This window comes from Clinocottus analis, unplaced genomic scaffold (genome assembly GCF_023055335.1).
Source record: "Clinocottus analis isolate CAN_PGR_092001 unplaced genomic scaffold, fCliAna1.0.p SCAF_9, whole genome shotgun sequence".
NCBI lineage: Eukaryota > Metazoa > Chordata > Actinopteri > Perciformes > Cottidae > Clinocottus > Clinocottus analis.
Window position 1 is genome coordinate 15,114,203 of NW_027176251.1, and position 21,857 is coordinate 15,136,059.

Consider the following 21,857-nt stretch of genomic DNA (forward strand, 5'->3'; position numbering starts at 1 on the left):
AAACCCTCCTCTCATCCTTACAAAACCCCCACTGATAGTCAACTCTGCCAGCCCTGACTCCTCCATCTCCTCTCCTCCTGCCTTATTTCCCTCTCTCTCTCTCTCTCTCTCTCTCTCTTTCTCGTTTCTTCCCTCCATCCCAGCATGCAGTGTGCCCACGTCAAGGCCTGCCTGCCTGCCCGACTTTGCGATTACGCCCTGTGATAAACAACGGCCCGTTTAGCTCATAAAGCAGGAGTGTTGTGCATAATGCTTACAATAAAAGATAGCATCTCTTCACTCATCTTATTTACCTCTCCCACGGTGGCATGGGCGACGGGCTGTTCTATATAAATACCGTAGGGGGGGGGGGGGAGGATATACAGATGCAGACATACATCTGTTAGTCAAATAAAGCTTCTGCCAAGTCGGTTGATGAGAACCGGAGGAAAAACAGGTCTGTTTGAATATGCATCTGAGCTTAGAGCCAGGTGATAAAGGCGCCATTTTAAGGCTCCATCCTTCTCGGTAAGTGAGCTTAAAATGTCCTCTGAACCAGCACAGGATGACATCCATATCACATTTAGATTCATCTTTATGGAACATATAGATTGATATGGAAGCCAGAACACACTTTCCCCTCCATCTCTCCCTCTCTCCGCCTCCCCATCTCTAATTCCCTCCTTTCTCTCTTTTTCCTCCCTCCCTCTCATTCTCCTTTACCCCCCCCTCCCCTCACTTCTTCCAGTAAGGAAGATGTATGAGTTTGAATTATTGATTCAGACACATGCTACATGCTGCTTGGAGTCATTATTTGTTCAGGTGAGTGTCATGCTGCTCGCTATGAAACAGATACCACGGGGATTAAGCGACACAATCAGGACTTAAAGACAGCCGCCCTCCCTAAAATAACACGGCCCTCGCCGCAAGACGAATGCTCCCCAAAACCCGACTTCATTTGTTTATGACTCGCACATTAGTCATCTGTGTCTAAATTATAGCGCAGGGGTAAAGATTAATTCAAGCACAGGCTTTTTCTATTGTTTTTATTTTTTTCACTTCTACCTGTTTCTTGCAGCCTAATAACACAGCAGATGAATATAGGTGCAAACATCCTACACATTACAAAGCAAACTATATATATATATATATATATATATATATATATATATATATATATATATATATATATATATATATATATATATATATATATATATATCTCAAACTAACACTAAAACACAGCTTTTGCTGGATGGTAGGCGTCGGCATGAAGAGCAGACGGATGTCCAGGCTCCAGAAAGAACACCGTACATATACATTAGTCACATCTTTGTACTTTTGTTTCCGCCATACAACAGAAGGACACTCTGCCGCGCGGGACGAATCGCGCATTTGATTTTATTGGATTGACACTGACTATGCAAATCACAGAAGATTTTATGAGCAAAGGTTGGAAGGATGTGTTTTGTAAAAAAAAAAAAGAAGAAGTTTCCGACGGAGAGAAGCTCTGATACGGGAGGCTTAAGAGATGGGGGAGGTAACATGTTGCTAACTGTTCATTTAGCCCTGGCTAAGTGGTCAGGGACGCTGGACAGGTGAACTTTATTCTCCCCACTGGCCGTGTGTGTGTGTGTGTGTGTGTGTGTGTGTGTGTGTGTGTGTGTGTGTGTGTGTGTGTGTGTGTGTGTGTGTGTGTGTGTGTGTGTGGAATGTAACAGAATTTCTCTAGTCCTCTGGGCCCTGGTGCAAAGCAGAGAATAAATGGTGGAGGTGGCAGGCCAGGACAGAAAAATCAATGCCTGCTTATACAGACATGACACACCAGCAGCCAACTGCATTGTGTGTGTGTGTGTGTGTGTGTGTGTGTGTGTGTGTGTGTGTGTGTGTGTGTGTGTGTGTGTGTGTAGGCGTAGATGTACAGCGCACAGTCGTACGGCCCCGTGCTTCGGCGGCTGTGAGCGCGAGTACCCAGCAAACCCCCATTTCCTCTCTCACAGGCTAGATTGTCTAGCATTTTACGTCAGCTCTGGGATCAGTAAATAACTCTTTGTTTTTTCCCCCTCCTCCTCCTTCTCACTCCCTTCTGCCTCGCTTCTTCCTCTGCAGGAAGTTTGAATGCGAGTTGTGCGACCGCTCCTTCAGTGAAAAATGGGCCCTGAACAACCACATGAAACTGCACAGTGGGGAGAAACCCTATAAGTGCGCCTGGCCGTCCTGCCACTACGCCTTCCTCAACCTGTCCGCCATGAAGGACCACTACAGGACACACACAGGTGAGACGACGAGAACCAGTGCCCTCCGCCATGAGCCGTTACGACTGTGCTCCTCCATAAACACGTTGACTGCAAAAAATTCATGCGGTTTGCTTTTATCTTCTTCTTTTTTCTTTTTTTTTTTTTTTTACAGGCAAATGGTGTTCTTATGAGTTTGGGACAAAGGGTTACTTATCAAGAAACACTGTACTTGGATCAGACAAAATGTACTTTTTCATTCTTCTATAGACAAAATTAAGTTTGATGTGTTAACTGTGAAAATCTCACATTAATTATGAATCTTCACAGCTTTGTTTGGAAAAAAAAACATACACACGTTTTTGGCCCGATAATAGCGATGACTTGTCCATCTGCACCGATTTTCAACATCCAGGGAAAGTCGAGAACTAGTTCTTGGCCATCTTGCAGACACACTTGTTGGACGGTTAAACCCTCACCTCCTGATCCTGATAGGGCCGTCACACGTATACCGCGTTATGCATGCCAATTATACGTGAATAGAGACGCTTGTTTGCCAAAGAGAGAAAAAGATGTTTGGCTTTCATGGCTTTTTTAGTGTTTTTTTTGCAATCCTTCATGCATGATGAGGGAATATAAGGTAGTGTGTGTGTTCCCCAAAATCCAACTGGTTGTCATGTGTATTTCCCCAAAAGTCCATCTGGTCGCCGAGCGTGTCTTTCCCAAGCCCAGCTGGTCAGCGAGTGTGTGTTCATCAAATCCATCTGATCCTCAAGAGTGTGTTTTCCCACAGCGCGGCGGTCCAGTGTTTGTTCCTCCGCAAAGCGAAAAGGGAAACATTTAAGGCTAAAGATCTGGATTAGAGGGCAACTCAATAAAACAAGACCGTTGCGTCTGCATTAAGATCTGCCGGCATTGGCATTGTGTAATTTCTTCTACAGGCTTCTTCTTTGAGATTCCAACCCTTCTTTTTTTTTTCATTTCTGCGCGTACAGACCACTGTGGGACTGAACCGAGTCGTGCTTTTTTTTTTTAACTTCCTAAAAGCTTTGGATAGACAGATGGTGCGGTGGGAGGATACTGTCTTGAATAATCGCCCCTCGATAGGAGCCCGAGTCAGGCTCTCTGAAGGTGTCTTTATGCTGCAGCCCAGCAGTCTCCCCTCGGCCTCAGTAATGTCCCACACACGGCTCCTTGATGCCCTTTTAAGTCAATGACAGAAGCAGCAGCAGCCAGTGGCCTGACAGCCTGACTGAGCGCTTGCAGGAGAGCCCTCCATCCGTCACGGGTGCCTGCTGTGTGCGTGAGTGTGTGTGTGTGTGTGTGTGTGAGGGAGGGAGCGTAAGACTTGCTGGATGTTATTTTAAATGTGTTTTAACAGTGATGTAACGTCAAGGCGCCTCTGACATAATTAGGCGTTTTATTTTCATTTGTTTCCAGCCCTCATCATTCCCCATCAGGCGGCTGGCGTCACACTGTCACCTAGCTGTCACCTGGAGAGGCGTAGGGTGGTGGTGCTGTGTGTACGTGCGTGTGTACGTGTGTGTGTGTCTGTCTTTGTGCGAGTCTGGCAGGAGGAAACACAGACTTGAAGAGAGTGAGTGAAGTGATTGTAGATGGAAACAGGAAAGTGATGAAATGAGAGAGCTTGAAGGATCAAGGGTGGCCCAGTATGAACATAGGAAAATAGGAGATTGAACCTGAAACAACCTCATTTTGCTGAGCGACAAGGCCTGACTTGATTAGCAACACCCAAAAAAGCGAATACAATTTGCTCTGCTGTGACCCCCGACACTGCTTTGCCAGTAGTAATTGCTGCTGGGTTGGACGGTTAGCTGCAGCTATACAATCTTTGCAATCACATTCCAGCAGCCAACCTGACACACTGAAATATGATCTGCATGCGTGTGATCTGTTTAAAGGTTATAAATGGTCTCCTTCACGGCACTAAGATGCAATACTAATAAAATAAGTAGGAGACTTTAAAGTTGAGCTAATCTTCCCTGGGAACAGAGCAGTCAGTAATGGAGGGGATGCGGGTTACAGTGTGGGTGTGTGTGTGTGGGGAGTTTGTACAGTAGCTGAGTGTAATGATACACACATCCAGCTCATGCCGGAACTGTAAAATTCACTTGGTGAAGAAAAAAACAAACAAATGTCCGTCTATCAAGAGCTTCACCACAGTGGCAAGTCTTTCTCCAGTGTGTATAATCGTTTTATATTCCCCCGAAAAGAACATTTCTAATCCAGCGGAACAGCAGTCAATGTCAGGATCTCATGGTGGAATACCGTGAGACAGAAAGGGCCCAGTCTGAGCTCTACGTCCGGATAAACCCGAACGTAAATGACGAAGAATGCACCGGAAATGCAACAGATTTTTAGCCTGATATCGAGCGTGTTGCCATCAAGTGCATTAAGATCATTTTACCGGGCGCATGTTCCAAAACAAGTCAGCTTGAAACATTAAAAAGTCAGCTGGACACGCCATTTGCCTGCTGAAAGTGTCCGGGGTCAAAAATATATATACTTTTTTAAGTGATTTGTAAAACCCCATTGTTTCGGCAACATTATCTACGAGGGCGATGCCCTAGCAAATGGTCAGTTCACTAATAAACACTCCATAAAGGCGAACGCCACGATACTAAATGTGGCATTTGCACCCATAATTACATCGCAGACAAACAAACAACCGAGACGAAGATGTAACTCGTGGAAAATTTCAAATGCGCCCGTCCAGTGGATGGAGTTGCCGGCTGTGACACGCAGAGTTAACACCACCGCTCTCCTTCTCCTGCCTCGAACGGGATTCATTGTTCCTCTCTGATTTGTGTGTTTTTTATGTTAATCACTCCCTCCCTCACACACACAAGTCTTGTCTGAGGGAGGAGGGTGGAGGGGGGGGGGAGGGGGGGAGGATTCAGTGGTCGTCAGCCGCCAGGGTCATTTGTAACGGCTGATGAATGAGCGACTCAAATAAATAAATAAGTGCGCTGCGTCTGACCCGCCCCGCTTTTCCCAGGCTCCTGGGCGTTGTGAGGAGTGGGGAGTAGGGAGGGAGGGAAATGGAGGGGGGGGAGGTGAGGGGAGGAGGGGGGGTAGGGGAGGGTGGAACATAGCGACAGGGCCACAATTGATTTCCTCATTGCTTCAGTTTGTCGCTTAATCTGGCGATATGCTGATAAATCTTCGCACTTTGTCAATTAATTTCCCTGAAAAATGAGACCCAAAATGGCGAGCACATCAATACAGCAGCGGATTCCGTGTCAAAAATTAAGCGGTAAAATTAATTGCCCTCCCATCCGCTCCTGCTAAAACATAACTAATGAGGGAGGCAATTATAGCTGCATGCAGACACCTCTGGGGTTATTTAAAACACACATACACACACACACATATATACATATATATATATATATATATTTTTTTTTTTTTGTATATACATATATATATATATATATATATTTTTTTTTTCACACACATGCAAAGAGAGGTTGTATATTTTGACTTCAAAGTTCTTTTATTGTCTCGCAACGAGGCCCATTTAAATCCAGTAAGGGTTGGGGGAGTGGAGGTGTATCATGGGATCAAAAGAGAAGAAGCGATGAGCCAATATTCCAAAAGCCCAAAAGTTTAAGGGCTCTCATTCCAGACACATTAGCAGGAAATGGGTTTTTCAAGGCTTCTTTTTGGATCTGATGCTATAGACTTTAGGTCGGTGGGTGGCGTGCGCTTCGAAACAGATAGCTGCGACCTACAGCTGGATTAGTTTGTTGTGAAGGTTTGATGTTTTGAGTTTAGAGTAAGAATTGAGTTAAGTAGAGACTTAATGTTATAGATGATGGATGTGGTTTCAGGGTTATTGTTGCGTAAGTACACAGTTGAAGGTAATTATCATGTGTTAGAGGTAGACGTCAAGGTGGATCAGGATTGCATGGAGTAGATGCAATGTTGTTTTGCGGTGGTGGAGGTGGAGGGGGATGGAGGGTGTCGACAGCCGCATGTCACTCTCCTGCTGCCCCACCTCGCTGTCCCCACCCGGGTCCTCTGAGGCCTCGCCGCCACAGAGCAGCAGATGAAAAGCACACATGTAATTTATCGCCAACGTTTCCTCCTCGAGAATAATTGTGGCGACCGCGGCTGGTAGCAGGGATCGATGGCTATGGATTTTTCTGTGGTGGGGTCTTGTAGCGTTGGGCGTAATGAGAGATGGGAGGGAGGGAGGGGGCGGAGTGGAGGCGGGACCGGTGCTGTTTCCCTGATAGGAAGGAAAAAAGGTCTGACCAGATCCTTAGTAACTATTCCACAGTGTAGAGACACCGGAAAAAAGACAATTTTTAGTTGTTTTTTTGTCATTAAAGGCCCTGAAACCTGTTGTCTCTCTGTGAGATGTCGCTCCAATAAGGCTGAAGTTTGGGCAAAGGGATACTTCGGATTCTTCACATGACATATTTCTGTATTTGTGTTTAGTTTACATTTTGTCTCCATCATTTGTGTCATGGCCGCGGTGTCTCTGCCTGTCAGAGATCTCTTCGCAATCACCGGGATTATCTTCAACCTCCCTTCCCTGCTGGTGAAGTTAATTTATCCCATTTTCTTTTTTTTCTCCCTGGACCATCACACATCAGATATTTAGCGCAGGAAATGTAAAAAGGGGATTCCAGGCCAACAGGAAGTAACACAATGGACATGTAGACACACAAAAAACGCCGTTCCTTTTTAAAGGCCCGTTGCGCCGGAACGGAAAAATGAACCTGTAAAAATGTTTAAAGGCAATTTTGTCCTTTTCTTCTCCCCTCTAAGTGGCACCGCATTAAAACTCCTCTCACAGTCGAGTGGCTTTGAATGGGTGAAACGGAGGAAACCTGAGGCCCGCTTTGTCTCCGCGGACCCGGCAGACGCTGCTATCTGCGCAGAAGACCCAGCCTGCCGAGGCCCAGCTGGAGGAGTCACCCAAATGTGTTATCAGTGTGTGTGGCGAAGAGCTGGAGTTCAACGTCAGCATTTAGATGAATATTTCAGTGATGGGGAATCTCGGTTGCACGTGAACGTGCGCCCGTGCAGCGCGTGCGCGCAGGCCCAGCAGTGTGCGTTTTCAACGTATGCCCCGGCGCCGCCACCGGGACTCCACATTGCGTTTTGGCGCGAGCGCGCGTACGATGGGAATGTGTGCACCTCGCCCGCACCGTTGTGCGTGCTCACGCGTGCATCGTGCGCATCTCCCCGAGCGGCGAGGCCCGATCGCACAATGTTGCCGCGCGTGTGCAGGAACGCGTGACAGCCTGCAGTGCCGTGGCGGAGGGGGAGAGAGGGAAAGAAAGAAAGAGAGCGAGAGAGAGAGAGAGAAACCATCATGCCGTTAATGACAGAGCCAGATGCGAGGAAGAGAGGAGGAGTGTAAAAAAAAAAAAAAAAAAAAAAGGCTCTCCACGCTCCCCATCTGGAAGGCATCGCCCCCAAATGAAGTTGTACAAAACCATCCCATTGATAATAAAGCTAATTTTTATGGCTCTGACAAGTATGTAATTATGTTCAGCGGTGCTTTTCAGATTTTATCACAGTCAATAAACCACACTGGCAATTTCCCGTCCCCCATTTGACATATTTACACGGATCCATCTGATTGGAGGAATTCGTTAGCTGTGCGAGCTCTGATGGATCTACACTAGTGATCTGTGACTTCTGCTTGGCTCATCTGTTAGCCAACTAGACCCGCTGCTCGTCTGCTCCGTCTGTCTTTTCCGTCTCCGAGTGTCTGCCTTCCTTCCTCCTCGTGCGCGTTCCTTTTACTGGAGCCCCCGCCGCCTTGCTCGCTGGCACCCCGGCAGTGGTTAACCCGAGTGAAGGAGGCGTCCCTCGCTCCTTCTCATCCCCGGGCTTCCCCACTCGGAAGGAGTCAAGGACGCCATGAATCTGCTTCAACAACCTTTCACTTATTGCCGCCCCCACGATTTTCGAGCTTGTAATTTCACTATTTAATTGTATTTGTTTTGGATTCATGTTGATGCGACTTTGAAATTAAAACTCATTAGTGACAGATTAATTATACTGAGCCATATTTAGTTGCGGCAGACGGAAGGTAAAACAACTGAAATAAGACAAATGTCATCAGTTGGGTAGCGTCACATGTGAAATGAAACCATCGGCAGCAGCCATTTTTTAATTGATGTCATAATAATCTTGATCTAAAATGCACATCAATACATAGGTTAACACATAACAAACTTAATACATATATAACAACATTTTGTCTTTTAGTTTGATTTGAAATTAACATCCCTAAATATTAGTTTGATGTCTCTTTACGGTTTCTGCACTTAGAAATGCCATTTCTCTCATCTCGCTCCGTAATTCTCACCAAAAGTGATATTTGAGATCTTGGAGCGCGGCAACATCTCTCAATCCCCAGTCGGTTTGGGGAAAGCTGCGCGAGTGGTGAGGTGATCCGACAGGATGGGAACAAGCCACCAGTTTTGAGAGATTACTGGGAGAAAACTTTGCATAACACTGGAGATTATAGAAGAAAAACAACATTGAGTGAGATGTTGGAACTAACTGGGTTTTTTTTTGGGCGGACACATAAGATTCAGTCGTAAGAATTATTGGTCTCTTGAATGAGCTCTAGATCTGAATGAGTCCGGGAATGAATATTTAATAAATATAGAGTAAAGTGAATCTTTTCTCTCAAGTTCCCACTGTCTTTCCTTTTATTCTGTCTTGTTTTAAAGTCCTTATTTTGTTGACAATTTGTCTGTTTGTTCCTCGCCGACCAGGAGACCCGAATGCTTCACCCATCCTTTTTTTTTTTTTTTTTTTTCCCCTCCCTCGATCCGTCTCTATAGGAGAGAAGTCGTATCTGTGTGACCTGTGTGGTTTTGCCGGAGGCACGAGACACGCCCTCACCAAACACAGACGCCAACACACAGGTAAGCAACAACACACACACACACACACACACACACACACACCGTGTCTCATGAAAAGTCATTTCAGCAAACACACTTACCTGTGCAGACTTTCATAATTGTGGACGGTGATTGACACTCCAAGATCTGAACAACCACAGACAATTTTTCTTTCACATAGTTTCAGCAACTGTTTGCTGTCTTTCTCACACACACACACACACACACACACACACACACAGGCACATCAGTGTGACACGCTGCTGTCAGTGATAGGCATGTGTACCAGTGTGGCTGACTGAATCTGAGATTTTTAATTTCAGTTATCATTTCACCATGTCATTCTGTCGCTTAGGGAAATTGCATTTTTCAGATAGGCTGTCAATAACGAGTGCTTTTTTGGAAATTGGGATAGTGAAACAAATACTGTTCTTAACCGTTGTCTGGCAGGCGCCCAAGGATCAAGAATCCGGTTATAAATATTCATTTAGGTTTTCATCATTCATTTTGTTTGCTCCTCAGTTTCTCTGCCATCCTCCCTCTAAAAAAAAAAAAAAAAAAAACCGCCAATTTCTGTCCCCCTCTCCAGCGTTGACACGTGTCAATTCCACTGATTTAGCTGAATGTTTTACATCTGTTGTCATGCAGCTGCACAGGAAGGGATCAGCCCGCGTCCTTCCGCCTGACGGATTAAGAAGCGTCGCTGCTAATGCCAATATCTTTTTAAAGACAACATTCAACCATTGTTTAGGACCTTCAAATAGTCCCCCGTCCATGCCCAAAATGTACCAGCAGTCAATGGCTAATGTTATGCCATGATATTAATTAATTAATGATGTTAATGGGATTGTCACCCAAGCTGCATTTGAACAAAACACCGGGCACTGCAAGAGTCAGTCGAATGCGGCGTTAACGCTCGTGTTCAGTGTTGTGTAGGTTAGCAGCTCCTCGCAGCAGAGCGAGGTTTTATTGCAGCTTTTAAACACTGACGTCCCAGAAGCTGTTGAGTGAAATACAACCAGCGCTCCTCCGGTTTGCCATTTGAAATACAAAAGAATTTAAAACGACTCTCCCACAGAGCACAAAACTGCCAGCTTATGGACAATTTTCCAACTTCCACCCACAGACATGAGTCTTAACTTCAGGATTTTAAATTAAATGGATAACTTAACCTCATGAGCATGCTCTTCATAGTTTAGAATCAAGTTTCAATTTCTGTGAGATTATTGGCTGTGTGTCAAATATAGTAATAATCCATCATCTAAAGGCTGATTTGTACTCGGGTTTTACGCAGAGACGCAAGGACACGCAAGACACGCATGGCCGCCCTTGCGTGGTCAAATCGGCCATTTTGCGTGCTTGCATGCGTCACCCCAAATTTCTGACTATCCGTCAAAGCAACGCAAGGCTGCAAGGCTGCGATTGGTCCGCTAACCACGTCCTTTCTGAGTCTCGCATTTCCGGTTTCATAGCATAATGCCGCTGTTTTTAAAAGCCACAGCAGAAACACGAACAATGGATCTTTTGAAGAACGTTTGGCTGAAGAGATCCTGCAAATATGAGCATTTATAAAACCCGTCTGACGGAGTATAAGGACACGCAGATGGCGGTGAATTCCTGGAGGGAGATATCGGTGAACGTCGTTGTGCAGGTCGACACTAAACGGTCGTTGCGCCGCCTGCTGTTCTGGCGTATGAGAAACGCACGGGAACTATAAACCAAAAGGAGTCCGTCAATCCGACAGCGTGGCCGGCCGCAGTTGTAGTTGCAAGAGTGTAATTCGTCCTTAAGATCCTACTTAAAACTGTTTTCATATGCTTTTAAACATGCTGCTGCCCCCCTCAATTTATCATTCAAGAATGAACATTACAACTCATTTTGACTTACTCTGAACTACCACTTTCAAACCTCAGCTGGCACATCGACTGCTGTCACTGCGTACAAACCAACTGACCGACTTCAACTTTGCCATATCCGGCAATTCAGCCTCAAATGCAATTTTATATTTTTTTTTCTCCACATACTGTTCGACTGATTCAACTCTTCAGTTCAACTGCTTTCACTGTTTCCACACAAGTGGAGTACCTGACTGACGGGGCTTAAACTTGTACATATTTGAACTTGTCTACACATGTGTGGCACGCGCAGTGTTGAGAGCGAACACGCATTTCATCAAATGTAGCTGTTAGTTGTTTAACAATAGATTCAGACCTATAGCTTCTGTGTCAGCAAAACATGCTGCTCCCAACTTTTTCTTCTCTGTCTGCCTGCAGGAGAAAGACCCTTCAAATGCAAGATCTGCAACTTCGCCTCCACCACGCAGTCCCACCTATCCCGGCACAAGCGTGTTCACACGGGGGAGAAACCGTACCGCTGCCCCTGGTGCGACTACAGGTACCGGCTCATTGACCCGCCCATGGTTGGTGGCGCTGATTGCCGCCGCCATGGCACTGATGATCAGGGGGTTGATAGGTTGTGGGAGGGGGGAAGTGAGATAGCAGGTGGCATTGTAAGGTAGTTTGGAGGGGTGAGGGGTGGCGTTAATGTGAGTGTGTGTGCGTGCGTCTGTGTGTGTGTGTGTGTGTGTGTGTTTGGGTGGGTGGGTGGGAGAGGTGGAGGGCAGACAGGCCTAATCTCCACAGCACGGCTCCATCTCATCACTCTGCCATCATCAACAGGCCCCGCCAGACCCTCTCCAATACACACACTTTCACACACACACTCTCTCTCTCTCTATCACACACGCACACACACACACACACACACACACACACACACACACACACACACACAATGTCACTGTCACTGGCAGGTCCCTGTCATTAAAACACCATCATACCAGATCAGTAATTACACAGGAAATTGTCGGTGAAATTGAAAAAGTTTTGGCTGGCGTTGCACATCTCCATCTCTCTCTATCTATCTCTCTCTCTCTCCCTCCGTCTCCCTTGGACTCTCTCTCTCTCTCTCTCTCTCTCTCTCTCTGTCTGTCTTTTCTCTCTCTCTCTCTCTTTCTCCCATCCTGCGCTTCCTCGTCAGGTTGTGGCAGAAGAGTGTGAAAGGGAATGATCTCAAACCCATCATTGGTTTTAGATGTACTGTTCATTCGTTCTTTCCCCTCTGTGACAAAGTCATTTCGGCAGCTTGCTGCACCTGCTCCGCTCCCAGTGAAGCGCTCCATTCATTCCATAAGTCTTTTGTACGCCGTCCAACTTGGTAAAAGTGAAACGCTGAGACGCAATAATTGTAGTCAGGCTATTATTTTGCAATTATCAGAGGATTCTCTCACCTTGTACCTGAAGTTATCCCAAAGTATCAATTAAGGAGTGAACAGTGGATGGGTTTTGTTTGATTTAGGAGGCATGTAAGACGCTGTGAACATTTTTGGGGCCTAAATAATTATAAGTGGCATCGAGTAGCGTAGGAGAACTGCATCTTGTCTTTTAATATGTGCACTTTGAGTTCAACTGGCTAATATTTGGTTGATATTTTTTAGCTGGCGACATGGCCCCAGGGGTGACAATGACAATCAGTCCACCACTTTTGTCCACACTTAATTATCTATCTATAATAATAATAATAACTATTATTGGAGGAGTCTTATTGATGCTGGTGATCCACTGACCTTTCATCTGGTCCCAGTGTTTTTTGTTGATGACCAAATACCTGTGTAACTAATGACATTCCCATCAACTTTAGCTGTTATTTGTATTTAGTGCGTAGCAGCTAACATGCTAAGCTAAGATGGTGCACACTGTAAACAATATACCTGCTTACCAGCAGCAATACAAGAGCAACGCTTCATCCTCTCAGAGCCGCAAGCATTGCTCTTGGTTCTTGGTCGTTTAAGATTGAAATTGACGATACTCAATTTGCTGCAAGACATTGTGGATTTTCCAAGAATTTCTTTTTCGTGCCATGACGGAAATGTTCAACTTTCCCGGATACCAACTCTCAGAACCCGAGAAGAAAACAAGATGAAGAAGACGCCATCTTGCAAACATGTGTTGATTCCTTTTCCAATGGCTCATTAAACTTACTGGGTCAAAGGCTCCAACTGTTGTAAAAAAAAAAAAGAACAAGAAGAAATTGCTAATTATTTAAATTGGCTGATTAATTTTTTACCCTAGGGGCAGATTTTGGTCCCATATCAAACCACTGCAGCAGACTAACCCCAGCATCACAGATAGGGTACATCGTACAAGTCAAACGTTCCCCACCCCATTGTTCCCTCACTGATACTTAATGATCATTACAGATAGAGGCAAATGAAACGGTAAATTAGAAGCCCAATTAACATTTTGGTGGCCCCTGGGGTTCTGAGAGGTCCAGAGGGCAAGGGAGGGAGGGGCAAGGTGGGAGGAGGAGGAGGAGGAGGAGGAGGAAGAGGAGGTGGGGGAAACGCCCCGCTGGCTTACTAATGTGAGGATGAGGAATTGAATGTGGGGGCCTAAAACAGCCGCGAGGGGCCCTCGCCTCCGCCCTGCCTCTACACTCTGAATACAAGTTTAAAACCCTGGTGGCGCGACCGCGATAAGGAGCGACTGCATGAGCGAGCACGTTTGACCTTTTGCTGGAAGCTGGCGAAATAATTGTGGAGCAGATGTTTGAAACATATTTGGGTCCGATACAAATGGAGCGGTGGAGTCATTGACAGTTCTTGCTCACAGGGAATAGTTATATCTGTTTTTTACAGGTACACATCAGATTTTCTGCGCACAAAACACATAAATATTACACGGTGAAGACGGCGTCTACGATTTCCCAACTCACATGATATCCATCAACGCTGCTCCTCAAAATGCATGTAAATGAGCAGGGAGTGAATGATCTATCAAATGCCACTCATCTCCTATTCAGACAGAGACGGATAATAGAAGGGGATAATTATAGTTGGGGAATAGTGGTAAAAATATTCTAATGATATTGCTCTTGGAGTCCCGGGCTGTCAATTAATGATGTCTATTTGACTATTCTCCAGCTATTTATGCAAACCAGGAAACTTCTTTACTTTCCTGTTTAAGGAATCACTTATATTGTTAACAATGAGGACTTTTTCCTCCCTTTTTTTTCCCCCCTCATTAAAGCCACGGTGGCATCTTAAGCGGTCTAATTGATACGTAGCCTTTGACTCCTGCCACGTTTCCGTTCTTCGGGGGCTATTATTGTTTATTGAATGCCGCGGCACTCGTGTTTCAATCTACCTGTTAGAATACTGTTTCAAATGGAGGCGGCGCCGGCTTTGAGGATGACACGCTCACTGTCAGTGCCAGGGAGGTTTGCGACCTTGTAAAAGAGAAGGGAGAGATGAGGGAGGAGGGGGAGACGTTAATGATGATAACTGGGCCTCTTTGGCAGAATAAGATCCAAATAGCACCGATAATCCAAATGCAACCCCCCCCCCCTCCCCGTCGCCCCTCAATCCCTCCCCTCCCAACTTTTAACACACACAAAGAGACACATTTAAATCTCCTCTAACGAAGCGCCTCTCAATTACACCTCTCCCATTACCATACACTCGTTGGGAGGAGGAATATGGAAATGGCTAAAATAAGAGAGCGAGAGACAGAACGAGGCGGAGAAGGGGTGATGCATCCGTTGAGCATCCGTGTGGCTGATTCCCATGGCGAGTGCGTGGATGGGGAGGAAGTTGAAACAGTGTTGGACTAATTAATACAGTGTATAGTAGGAGGGCTGGTGTGGGCTTTCACTAACTGTGACACCTGCTGACTCCTAAATGCACGTTGTGTTGTTTTAATATGACAATTACGGCATTACCATATCTGAGAGATAGCGCCCCCCCCTCCCTCCCTAGGAATCCACCCGCGCGCTCCCTCGAACCTTTTAGCTCCGCTTCAAATTTTATCTATTTATGCTCCCACTTTCGAATAAGAAATCGGTTCACTTTTAGTGTAAAATGCACCTTTTTTTTCTTCTTTTTTTTTGCACCTGCAGGATTTGCGGTAATTCATGAGCGTGTGACAGTTTAAGTTCTTACGTCTGCCTGTTTTCCCATTAGGGGGGAGATCAGTCAATAGATATGGTTATGGTTTGTCATGTGGACCTGTTTACTCTGCCGGTGATGCAACCACAACGGCGTGTGCCAATCTGCTGATTGGAAAAAAGTGTAGATATTAATAGTTATGTTCATATCTGTTTACCCAGTCAACAGAAATCTGATCCTGAACCTTAAGGTTTTCATATAAGGCCTAATTTAAGGTTAATTTGCCGCTCCTTAAAAAAAGAAGAATATTCTAGATATCAAGCCTGGTGTTTTTGTACCACTTTTCTTTTTTCTTTTTTTGCCAGTATCATGGCGTCATCTTTAATTTTTCTGTTGATTCCTACCGCCTGGCTTCTTCTGCTGCTTAATTTCGAGCAAACCAGAAACCCGGTTGCATCACATCCTGTGAGCCAGGAATGCCCTCTCTGACACAAAGCAGGTACCGGATACTTTTATAAAATGATATGGTGTCGTATTAGCCAGCGATCTGCTCGGCCTCTGGACATTTTCTACATCACCCCAATCACTTTAGTGAAGAGCCCTCATTGCTCACCGTTGGCTGTGCTTATGCATTTCTTTCAGCGTGAACTGAACCCAGTGAGGGCCCGCTCTGTGTTTTTTTTCCCATTTTTTTTTTTTTTTTTTTTGTTAAGGCCCCAGTGGAGCTTGGCTGGTCTGTGGCCCTGTGATGGAGAGAGGTGTCTCTGCAAAAGTGAAAACAAATTCTCTCCCTGGCTGGCGTGAGCTATGGCACTGTGAGGCTTTATTGTCCCGGCCAAGGTGATAAGGGAGAGTAATTGCGTATTATACTGTCCGAGAATGTCAGGTCCAAACTGAGCACGAGTGCCCCATCCATCAACACATGATGCTGTGTGTTTATGTGTGTGTATGAACCGGTGTTCTACACTGCACATGCTTGCTTGCATGATGCATTATGTGTTCGCCCATCTGTGTGTGTGTGTGTGTGTGTGTGCGTGTGCGTGTGTTTGCACGTCTATATATTTAAACCTGTCATTTCAAAGATCTTTTTTTATTTTAAATTTTGGTTAAACTTCAGCTTCAACTAGTCAGGTTTGATTTTGTCTATATATGTATGCTCGTGTTTGTCTTGCTATTTAGGGCGTCAGCAATGTGTGTGTGTGCGTGTGTGTGGGTGTGGGTGTGTGTGTCCGTGGGCAGGTTTAGATAGAGCCTAGGAGCAGGTCAGGCAGCATCATTAATCAGCAGGTTGTGTGTGACTCTCTGAGCTGACATCATTACATCGTGCACCCTGCAGTAGCTCACTGCTTGGCCTGCCCTATCTGACCATCCCAAAGACTCTCACACGCAAACAGAAACACACACCACTATTCTATACCTTTCATACATTTGCAACAGACACAGAATGCATGACAGATCTCTTCAGACGCGTCTCAGTCGGCCTCCGGATCCACGTGCAGTCTCACAGCGGGCATCACCCACTGCTCCCACCAGCGCCATTAGACGCTGGACCTGAACAACTGGAAGTAGAGAAAAGGGAAAACAAGGGAGCATGGCAGAATGTCAAAGAATTTAGTTTGCATGATGTAAATGTTGTCCGTGTAACAAGTTGTGTTTTGCAGTTCATGAGAGCGGTCTTTCATCTTGTGCTGGTTAAGGGTCTGTTTCACAGAGGCGTATTTAGGCGCTGAATGCTTTGAGAGTCTGTCCAAACACTGCTGCTCCCTCAGCTCCAAAGCCCAGTTGGAGTTTTTTGGAGTGTGTGTGTGTGTGTTTGTGTGTGTGCGTCCTCATCGCAACAAAATAAAATGTTACCACAGCAAACCTTTCTTGGGCAAGTTGCCAAGGGTGTATCTTGTGTTTTCTCCCTCATGACTCTCATCTTTTAATCTTTTTTTCGTTCTTTTTTTAAACCCACTACAAAAAAAGGAACGAGGCCTTTTATCTCTTGTTTGTCTCCCTCAGATCCAACTGTGCCGAGAACATCCGGAAGCACATTCTCCACACGGGCAAACACGAGGGCGTGAAGATGTACAATTGCCCCAAATGTAACTCTGCCACCAACTCGCCCATGGAGTTCCGCAACCACCTGAAGGCCAGCCACCCGGACATCGAGAACCCAGACCTCGCCTACCTGCATGCAGGTAACTAACTGTTCAATTTGTCTCTCCTGGGCAATGCGGAAGTGTCCTTAAGCGAGGCACTAAACACGTGAAGTGCCACGCTTCGGGCAGCTTCACGGTAGTTTGTTTACTTCTGCAATGCCAAGAGTTTTCTGATGTGTAATGTGCACACAAACCGACACACGTACCCACAGACAAATCAACGTGGCAATCGTTCCGCTGAAGTAAAGCACCTGGCTGAAACCCCTCCCCCTCGTAGCCCTTCCCATGCTCCGTGGTTCCCCTGAGGTCAGGTCTGCCAGAACCCTCGAGTGTGTTTTTTGGTCAATGGATGGACTCGTGCTATTCCAATGCTGATGGAGGGCACCCGCACACAAAGAGGTGGCACTCGAAGATGGCCGGTCTGGTCGCCCCTGCCAATCACTCAGGCCACAGAGACAGATGAAATCGTGTTCCTCCACTATTGGTTCCTTTGTATCCCCGTGCTCTTCCTTTGTCCTTGAAGGCCACCAAATCCAATCGGCCGAGTGCTTGTCCTTCAGAGGAGCAGAGAGGACAGCCTTTATCCTGTTATCCCTTTGACCTCACATAAAAGCAGTTGGAGTTGGAGGCGAGCGCCATGGGGAAGAGGCCATGCAGGGACATCACTGGAAGTACTGCGGCTTATTTCCTGTGGAAACTGAACGGATCTGGAGTTGCGTCTTTGTGCTGACTCTGAAAGGTTTTTTTTATTTGTCTTATTTTCTTTTAATTTCTCAAACAGGCTCATTCTTGGTTTAACTTCTGTTCCGCAAATTCAATGACCAACTTCTATCGTTGAACTTCTTTACTTCCGGGGCCTAACCCTTTTACCTTCACCTCCTCTTGAAAACACCTCCCGCCCGCCCTCATATTCTCCATACCCTCTCACCTTTAACCAAAGCACACCTTTACGCTTCTTCTTAACCTTTCACTCCAGAATTTCCCTCACCTCTGTTTGTCCTTATGCACAGCTGACCTTTGGCGAAGAAGATTCATTTTGCTCCTTCGTGTGGCCATTTGAGAACACAACAGTTCGGCCAAAGAAGGAGATATGTCCATCCTGGTGCTGTGGCTTCATCTTCAAGATGCTTACGCTCCTACTGGGACTCCAGCAGGCAGTGCACTGCACCGTTTCCGGCCATTTTTATTTTTCAATGTTATGAGCGAAGGTCAGATCTCGGTCTGGAACGTGCATCATCTTTCATTCATCTTGAGGAAACGCATCCTCCTCATTCAGTCAAGTTAAGCAGCAGTGTTTTCGAGATGTCATCATGACGCTCTGATTCATATTCCGGTCACGCCAAACAACCACGGATGCGAACCCGGCCAGAAGACTGACAGCAAAAGAAACGATCCAAAAAATGCCGCTGATGGCGTCTCTTACCCGAGGAGGAAAATCATTCCCCGCAATTACGGATCCTGCTCCATGCGTTAGTCGGCTCAAAATGTTGCTGCTCGGGAGCGACGCGTAAATAAACTTATTGCAGGTCTGCAGGAAGAACAAAAATCAACCTTGCTTTACCTGATTAAGACCGAAGCAATCAAAGTACACAGGGTTTGAAAAGGCATTGAAAGTACACCCCTGATCTCTCCCTCCGTCAAAAGGGGGAAAAGAGAGGTGGGGGTGGTAGCGGAAAGAGCAGTGTTTCATCTAAGTAGACAGAACGGGACCAAAAGAAAGAGACAGGAGGAAAAAAGATTAAGAAGGTAGATGTTGAATTAACCTGCTTGTGATTGCTCTCTGTCAGAGTGGCACCAGGGCCAGCAGCGAGAGGCAAATCATCTGTGATGGCCCTTCCCGCTGTTCCCCCTTTGAAAGACACAGATCAAACGCAGCCGAGTCACGGGCCCTCGCAGCCCCTCGCGCCGGATTGATTGACACCCGAACGTCTCCACTGCAGCTCTTGTCTTTCCGTATCACTCTCTCTCCCTCCCTCTCTCCCTCTCTTCCCTTCTTTATTCAGCGTCGCACTTCAAATTAAAGCCCTTCTCAAGGATGAAAGCAGAGGTCCTTTGCAAACGAAGGAAGAGAGGGAATTAGACCCAGCAAGTGATGGAGGGGAATGATGATTAGAATTAGAGGGTGGAGGGGGGGGGGGAGGGAGAAAAAAAAGAGGTTAGATATGTGAGGGGAAAAATGTTGCTGATAGGACAAATTTTAATAAAATGGTAATGACAATTGTCTTCCCTGTGCGATCTACAGAGCGATACGCCATAAAAGAGGTGGCGGTGCCTGTGTGATCTCGGCATAGATAGCGCCGCAGCAGAACCGGGGCTACAGGTACCTCGGAGCGCTGTGACTTTGCTAAATTACCCGTCTGCTTCGAACTTTCTTTCTCGTTAAAATGCTGCAAGCGCGCTTTGACTGGAGCAGCTGTGGGAAATGGCACATTTCCTTCTTTTCTCTCCGCCGTCTCCCCTCCAGCGAGGTCGGCGGTGGTTGCGAGGCAGCGGCTTTGTTAATTCAGGCCTCCTGTCCCGTCCGGTTTCCGAAAAAGCGATACGTACACACACACACACACACACACCCACACACACAGGTGAGCTACCGTTAGCTTTGTCAGGGCATCATCATCCCACTGATTTTTTTTTTTTTTTTTTTTAGATTGTGAAATATCCCCCTTATTATATTTCCAACCAAGGTTATAATTGCGCATCTCGCAGGCATAGCGATCAAATGCTTTGTAATTAGCTCACAGCGGCCGAGCGCTCGAATCCGCTGCTAAGTGTCTAAAAAGATAAAAACAAATAAATAAATAAACTTCTTCAAGGCATTGTTGCCGCTTTATGCAGATTCTATTTTCCTTAATAATGCATGATGGATGGCTACTGTAGTGGGCTGGAGGAGACCTGGCCTTGTAAGTGATGATCTTAATACACAGTTACAACCACAGGCAAATTCATTTGTTTGCATATATTTTGTCCTTATTAAACAAATCTGTAAACAAATATGGGTTTGGATGGCTTTTACTTAAGTTATGCATCCGTGTGCCTTCCCCGGCTCCCCCCCTCCCCCTCGCTTTCACCTTCTGTTCGTCATGTAATGAAACATTACTCTCCGGAGTTTTACTTGCGTATTGTGTTACAGCGGCGTGTTGGATTGTGGAGGACAGGTGTGTGTGTCATGCAAATGTGTCCTGGTATCCCGGCGCATATGACACCGTGTCGACGTTGTGAAAGAAGCCGCAGACACCGGCGATAAAATCAACATCTGTTTCTAATAACAATGTGTTATATGTGACACGTTTCCGCGTTGAAAGACAGCATGTGAAAAAAACAACAACGCAACACACCTACAGGACATCAAGTCGTCAGCGTTAGTGATGAACCTGCGTCTTTGTGTCACCGTCCTTATGTTGCGTTCACATGATGGGCATTAATGAAAAAAGTCACTCTGTTCCACGCGACGTGAAGTCAGATTAACGGGGCGGCTCGTTGTGCCGGAGCTGTCACGGCGTGGATTTACTTCTTTTGAGTTCTGTCTTACAAAGTCAACAGCGAGGCATTTGTTGGCTTAACAGGAAGCCAAAATCAAATAAAGAATACTTTTATCTGCAAAGAAACGAGAAAGTATGACTTAATTGAGCTCAGCTTTGTATGCATATAACCAGCAACTCAAGTTTTTAGAACAATCACCCTTGACCGACAGCAGAACAACAAACACAGGCCTGCGTTTGTTATTCTGCGTGCTTCATTTCTCTTGTTTTCCCGACCACACAAAGCGACCTCGGCAAAGCCTGCATGTAGAAACTTGTAGATTAGCTCGAGCCAGTGTCGGGGTGTTAATTGGAGAATTCCCTCATGGGGTCGGGGACACCTTTTCAGCTTCGTCTCGCCCTGAACGGCTCACGTCGAGGCCCCAACCCTGTCTGCCTCTTCTGCCTTTTTTCCCCCTCCACACAGTCTTACATGTAGTCTTGGTTCAGATATTACAGTTGAGAAGCAGCTGCTCAGTGTGTCTCAGGAGACCTCTGCAACAAGGGGTGTGTGTTTGTGGGAGGGAGGCGGTGGGTGGGGGGGGGGCTGAGCAGCTTAGGGGAAAATGCACTCCGTCGGTTGCAGGCGTCTCGGTAAACCAACACGGTGCCGGTTAGGGCCGAGCAAGCAGCAATTCCTGCATAATGACCTGCTCCAATGAGCGTGAAAACTCCCCCAACTGGCTGCATTTATCACCCATCAGCAACAACAAACGGCCTTTTGTTTCATCCTCGTCTTCCACTCCCTCCCCTTCCTGCCGGCGCCAATCCGAGAGCCTCCGCTCAGCCGCTTAGCGGCCATTCAGAGCCCCGACTGACAAGTCGCACCCAATCGGTGTGGAGACGGAGGGGCAGCAGGTTCGCGGCTGCTCCGAATGTGAAGTGATGTTTGCATTGTGTGTCCCTGTCGCCTTTAAGCCATCACAGACAGAGTTTCTTTTTTTTTTTTGTTGGGTGGGGTGGTGGAGGTGAGGGATTCCCACACGATAAAGGACGACCGGAAGTGTAGCGGCGGTGACAAAGACTGGGTCAACTTCCGCCCTGAAGTTTCATCACTGTCAGAAAACTTGAAGCAGATCGATTCCCCTTGATGAGCGCTCCCTTGTGTTGCAACGGCACGGCCGTGTGAGGCGCTTGCT

The 21,857-nt window shown here is 46.4% G+C and overlaps 1 protein-coding gene across 1 annotated transcript in view; it reads left to right on the plus strand.

Moving 5' to 3' along the window:
* The window catches only part of znf407 (zinc finger protein 407), a 134,890-nt gene that overhangs the window by 78,983 nt on the left and 34,050 nt on the right, over window positions 1-21,857 (plus strand). Inside the window, exons 7-10 of the mRNA XM_068570769.1 lie at window positions 2,089-2,255; window positions 9,053-9,136; window positions 11,389-11,509; window positions 17,064-17,242. Of these exons, the coding sequence (XP_068426870.1) occupies window positions 2,089-2,255; window positions 9,053-9,136; window positions 11,389-11,509; window positions 17,064-17,242 (551 nt within the window). The remainder of the gene's footprint in view (window positions 1-2,088; window positions 2,256-9,052; window positions 9,137-11,388; window positions 11,510-17,063; window positions 17,243-21,857) is intronic.